Source organism: Apis dorsata, unplaced genomic scaffold (assembly GCF_000469605.1).
Source record: "Apis dorsata unplaced genomic scaffold, Apis dorsata 1.3 scaffold_538, whole genome shotgun sequence".
In the NCBI taxonomy this organism is placed as follows: Eukaryota; Metazoa; Arthropoda; class Insecta; order Hymenoptera; family Apidae; genus Apis; species Apis dorsata.
Genome location: NW_006263759.1, coordinates 161,558 through 167,164, shown reverse-complemented (window position 1 = coordinate 167,164; position 5,607 = coordinate 161,558). Strand labels below are relative to the sequence as shown.

The following is a 5,607-nucleotide window of genomic DNA, read 5'->3' as shown; positions in this document are numbered from 1 at the left end:
GAGAGAGAGAGAGAGAGAGAGAGAGAGAGAAAGAGGAGAAGAATAAAAACGGAAAAGAAAGCGGGAAAGAAGAGAAGATAAAAAAAAAGGAAAAAAAAAGATTCGCCATTTCCTTTCGCCCATTTTTCCTTACCATTGTGTAACAGGCGTAGTCAGCAGGACGGATAAACATGTCGCGGGGGATGAGGACGAGGAGAAAGGGGAGAGAGAAAGTGTGGAGAACGGCGAGTCAGATCGCGCGGTGGGACAACGTAACCGGCGATTTGCCAGCCGAGGGGTTGAAGAACACGGTGGCGGTGGAAAGTGGCGCGGAAGGAGAGATTCGCGGCGGCATACCCTCGTCCCAATTTCGCCGTGATATATGTTAAAATATTCCGCACCGCTTCCCTTATTCTCCTCCCCCTCCTCCTCTTCCACCTCCACCACTCCTCTCGCCCCTCCGCCTCGCTCCCAAAACTTTTGTCCCTGCTTCTCCTCTCCCTTCGAGCCCCCCACCTCCACCTGCCGCAGCAGCAGCACCAGCACCAGCAGGAGGAGGATGGTAAGCGCAGGAGGGAACGACGAGAGGGACAGAGCCAAGTTTTCCCTCTAACGCGGGTACTATGGCCGTTTAGGCCAAATTTAACGGCTCGCCGGGACCGTGAAAGAATCCTGCCAACTTCCACTCTCTCCCCACCCTACCCCCTCGACAACTCGGACCATCTCCCCTCGCGAAAATCCACCAACTCTCCTCCCTCCTCCCTCCTCTGCCGGAGGGAGGCGAGGAAAAGAAAGAGAGGAGAGAAAGAAGAATGGAAAGGCCGCGCGCTTTCCCCGCAACACTACCACCAATCGTTCGATCACAACGAATCCAACGTTCCCGTGTACTTTGCACGGAGTTAATGGAAGCGTAAACGAGCGATAAGAAGGCGAGGTGAACCGGGGACGAGGCAAGGGGGAGGAGAAGAAGAAGAAAAAGGAGGAGGAAAAGGAAGAGAAGAAGGAAGGAATTCGATACCGACCACGCGAAGGACGACACGAGACTGCGAGACAAGCTTCGGCCAACCGTCACCACGCCGATTGACCGAGGCGGGGTGGTAGTGGGGGGTGGTTACGAGCCAATAGCGGGACACGACCAACTCCGCCAACGTACCGAGACGCATCGTCTAGATCCATCCTCTCGATATCGACGATTCTTTCCCTCGTTTCGCGGCAACGCGAATTTCACTCGTAATTGTAACGTATCGGTTAATAACAATTCGAATACTAAGTTTTTTCGAACGAGGATATTTCGATATATATATAAATCTTTTTTTCTACTTCTTATTCTCGTTATTCGATAAAAACGAAACGTCAGGAGGAGGAGGAAAAGATCGAAAAATTACGACGCGGAATCCAAGTTCTAAGAACAAAAGATCTTCGAGAGCGTTCAGAACCGCATCCGTATATCTCGCGGGGGAGGAACGGGGGCATATAATTGTACGCGATAAAAGCATCGGGTTTATCGGTGGCAGCAGTCGATAACGGGCGTACAAATACGAACACCCACCTAGGGTGGGGGCATGGATGGAGAGAGAGAGAGAGAGAGAGAGAGAGATAAAGAGAAAAAGAAAAAAAGACCGCTGCTAATCGCGCGATAAACGCTCTCGGCCTCTGGACCTATTAATTTAAATGAATTGCTTTGACATCGGTGGCTTCCTCGTGCATAGGCGCGTTGCATCCGACATTCGCAACTTTGTTTTCCAATTCTGCGTGCCGGGATTTATTATAATAATCGTAAAAAAAAAAAAAAAAAAAAAAAAGGAAAAAAAAATAAAATCTCTCATAATCTCTCATAATATCTCTTCTCGTCCATCCCGAAGGGATCAAGGAGGCGACGATCGAGGAAGGATTCGCTCGAAATCGAGATCGTAGCGAAAGAGAAGACACCGCGTGGCCAATAATTCACGTTTTATTTCTGAGCCGATAGGACGGTGGATACGCAATAATAAAAATGTCCGGGAAGCCGGATCAGAAATCTTAATATGTCCACGGTGGCGCGAGAGTCAGCGATTTCCACCAGCCAATATAAATGTCCTACATTGATTTAGTTCTCTTGTTCTCCCGAGGTTGCGGCCGGAATGGAAAAGAAGAGGAGGGGGAAAGGACGGATGGAAACGTCTCCGTCAGGGAAATTAGCTCGTGGCCAAACGTGGTTGACAAAGAAGGGTGTTACGCGCGTCGACACCGCGTCTTCGAGGAAAATTGACCACGTGATGCCCGTCTCACGTTCTCGCAACGGCTGTTTCGTCGCCTCGATGAATAATTTCCCTCCTCTATCCCGGATCTATCTGTCTATCGTTACGTCATCGATTTTAATTTAAAGGAAGGATCCGGGAAGATCCGGGTTGCATTTTTCGCCGAAACCGGCCGTTAGTTAAGCAAATAAAGTTTTTCGAGAAATTTCGAAACGACGGTTGGATCGATCGAGCTTCGATTCTCCTTCTCCTTCTTCTTCCCCGTTACACGTGGGCGGAAATGAGTTTAAAAGCGGAAAGAAGAAGACGAGCTGAGTCGTGTAACCAGCAACTCGTCGATTACACCCTTATTAATCGCCGAGACACACGAGTGTTCCTTAGAATGGGGAGGGGCCGAAACCAGGTGTCCCCTTCCTCGCCTTCCCTCGTGAGAATTTATTCCTTTATTTACCCCAGCGCGCTCTCTACCTGCATGCGATCGCTGCTACCGATAAAACTATTCCCGCGATCCAAGATCCGGGAATACGGCACGAAACGCCGCCAATTTCCTTTATCCTCCCTTCCGATTTTTTTAAAAAGACCGTCCGAGAGAAAGTTGGAAAGTTTCGTCTCCATTAAACTGCCTTTCCTTTAATCGCGATTCACGATGCACGATAAGCGCGATAACGCTATCTGTTTATCGGTTTAATTAAATTTCAACGGAAAAGCACCTGGAATGCGTCCGTGGAATTATTTATCCGTCAATTTTCTTTCATCCCTTCATATTGACTCTTCGAGATTAATGCGATTTGTAAAAAAAAAGGAGGTGTTGAACGGTGTTTAACACTGACGACCGACGTGTCATAAAACTGTGTCGGATAATTTCTAACGAGGCTTCTCCTTAAACGCGCATTCCCCTCTACGAAACGTACTGTTGATACGAATCGCGGACGACACGTATCATCGTCCATAAAAAGGAACGAGGAAAATCCCCTCCCCTCCCCCCTCTTTCGGAAACGGAAGCGCGAAAAGCGGATAAAGATGTTCTACGTACGAGGTAGTTGTATGTAGTGAAGGGGAGGGAGAGAGAATAAAAATTTTACGCGACAAAAGAATGTGGGAAGGATGGGAACGTTTCGTCGGGTAATTCTCGTATTTTCTTTTTCGGAATTTACGTTTTCTTCGACTCGTGTAGAACAAGGTCCCGATGGGTTCCCATGGCGGGAAGGGAACGGCCGGCCATAAAGGAAATACCCGTAGATGGAATAGGCATGTTCTGACACAGGACGACTTCCGGTTCTGCCATTTCGAACATCCGCGACCGATAGAAATTGAGACAACCTGTCTTCTCCCTCTGTCTCTCTCTCTCTCTCTCTCTCTCTTTCTTCTTCGTCAACCACGTGTTCCGTCAACTTTTTTTCTTCTCTTTCTTTTCTTTTCTTTTTTTGCATAATTTCGAAGGGAGAATTAACGACACGAGATGACGATGAAAAGAAAAGGGGGGGATGGATGGGATTGGCGACCGAGCATATCGAACTTTACACTCAACGAAACGAAACGAAAGCTATTCGGTATCTGGCGCGCGTTCCGCGGCTCTGATTTCGCGGAATCGCTTTTATCGTATCGTAGAAAGAGGCTAAGCGGTGGTGGTGAGAAGCGTGGTGGGGGGGGGAAGGGAGGGAGGGGGTCAGGTTTTGCAAAACACGCGATACAATGCCATCTAATATTTGAGATTTCATTAGTGGACGTTATTCTATCCGACATCCGATAGGTTGTTGTGCTGACGCTGAAAGAAAAACTTTACAAATCGCTCTTGTTTTACGTCTTACGAATATCGGGTGTCTCTTCGACTCGCCACAAGAAGAAGAAGAAGAAGAAGAAGAAGAAGAAGAAGAAACACTTTTTTCTCGCGAGAGAAAAATCCTTCCTTCCCTCTCCCTCCTTCGACTCGATTAAAAACCTCGGTTTCAAACTTTCAAAATTTCCCTCCTTGAACAAAGAAGCCGTCGACAAAGATACGTACGGTAAACGCGAGAGAAAAGGGGAGAACAAAGAGAGAGAGAGAGAGATAGGAAGAGGAGAAAATTGATCGCGACGAGTAAGTAATCTTGGCAGATAGAGAAGGATCGAAATCCTTCCCGTTTTAATTGGCACCCACTAATTGGTAATTATCAGGCGTACCCACTCGTGGAAACGGCTGACGTAAGAGGCTTAAGGCCGTTTACACGGGATGGAGGATCCGGTGGCAACGGTACCAATACAAGCNGGCGGGTAAGGTGTACGCGCGGTTTACAACGTTCCAACACACAGCGCGCAGGTGTGCATATGTAATTCCGAATGGGTGCCTCGGCTAGCAGCGCAGCACGTGAAAAGAGGGCTGAGGGAGAGACGATCCACCGCGCGTCTCTACATTATTTATTACGCGTATCGTCGTCCTCGCGTATATAGTTAGAGCCAAGACAAACGGCCGCATAATCAACAATTAGTCGGTTGATACGGGCTACGTGGATCGGTTTTTAAGCCGAGGGCAGCTCGATTAATAAAATAATATCCCTCGCTCTTCGACTCGCCCTTGGAAGAATGGAATAGAATGGAATAGAATAGAGAGAGATATAGAGATAGAAAGAGAGAATTGTTTCCAAACACGGACACGGTTGCAAATTCGGTTCCACGAATCTTCGTTCACGAATTCCATTCGGAGGGGGAAAGGGGAGGATGGATTTTTGTTTCCAACAACCGCCGCTTTATCTCGAGCCCAAGTTACACACAGGTATCGCGCGCTACACGATCGCTTAGAACCGGTAGATTATACTTAAACCCAGGTTATACAGTGTCTGGATGGTGTCTCCAGGGCGTTACGGAGTTACGAGTTACGAGGTTACACACAGCACTGGCACCGAATCCGATTGTCCCCTGCTACCAGATCGTACGAAGGTGTGTTACATCTGGTGCGTGGCCATCGTCGAAATTGCACGAGATATGGATTCTCTGGTTGCGTCTAGGTTAGGAATGAAATGGACAGGCCGCTGCGCGGCGGAATTCGTACGCTATCGCCGATACCCGACGATGGATCTAGGTTACAATGAGCTTAACTCACAGCTAGCCCAAGCCTGGCCCAAGTTTCGTTCGGATGCTAAATCAGTCCTCGCTTGGCACGAAAATACTTGTTCACCGCGCAATTCGGTCTTCCGCCCGAATCAATTTTCCCGCGAAAATCTCGCCGACAAAGTTAAACTGTCCAATAATAAAAGAAAATATATATATATATATATATATGAAGTATCATTCGAGTATATCTCTTTTCCTTCTCTCTCGATCGATTCACTCGATCAGAATGCGATTCAAACCCATGTAAAGTCACAGTGTCTCTCCCTTCCTCCTCGAAAGGATGGACGAAGCGAATAGCCTCCTC

The 5,607-nt window shown here is 48.0% G+C and overlaps 1 protein-coding gene across 23 annotated transcripts in view; it reads right to left on the bottom strand.

Moving 5' to 3' along the window:
• Positions 1-5,607, bottom strand: part of LOC102679918 (protein daughterless) — an 88,586-nt gene that overhangs the window by 11,607 nt on the left and 71,372 nt on the right. For 2 of the 23 annotated variants that reach the window (XM_031512967.1, XM_031512979.1), the window contains exon 1: positions 134-286. The exons of the other annotated variants lie outside the window; for them this stretch is intronic. Coding sequence is in view for 1 of the 2 variants with exons in the window: in XM_031512979.1 (XP_031368839.1) it covers positions 134-172 (39 nt within the window). In the remaining variant the exon portion in view is untranslated. Of the gene's footprint in view, positions 1-133; positions 287-5,607 lie in introns of those variants that run through there. 23 annotated transcript variants of the gene reach the window in all.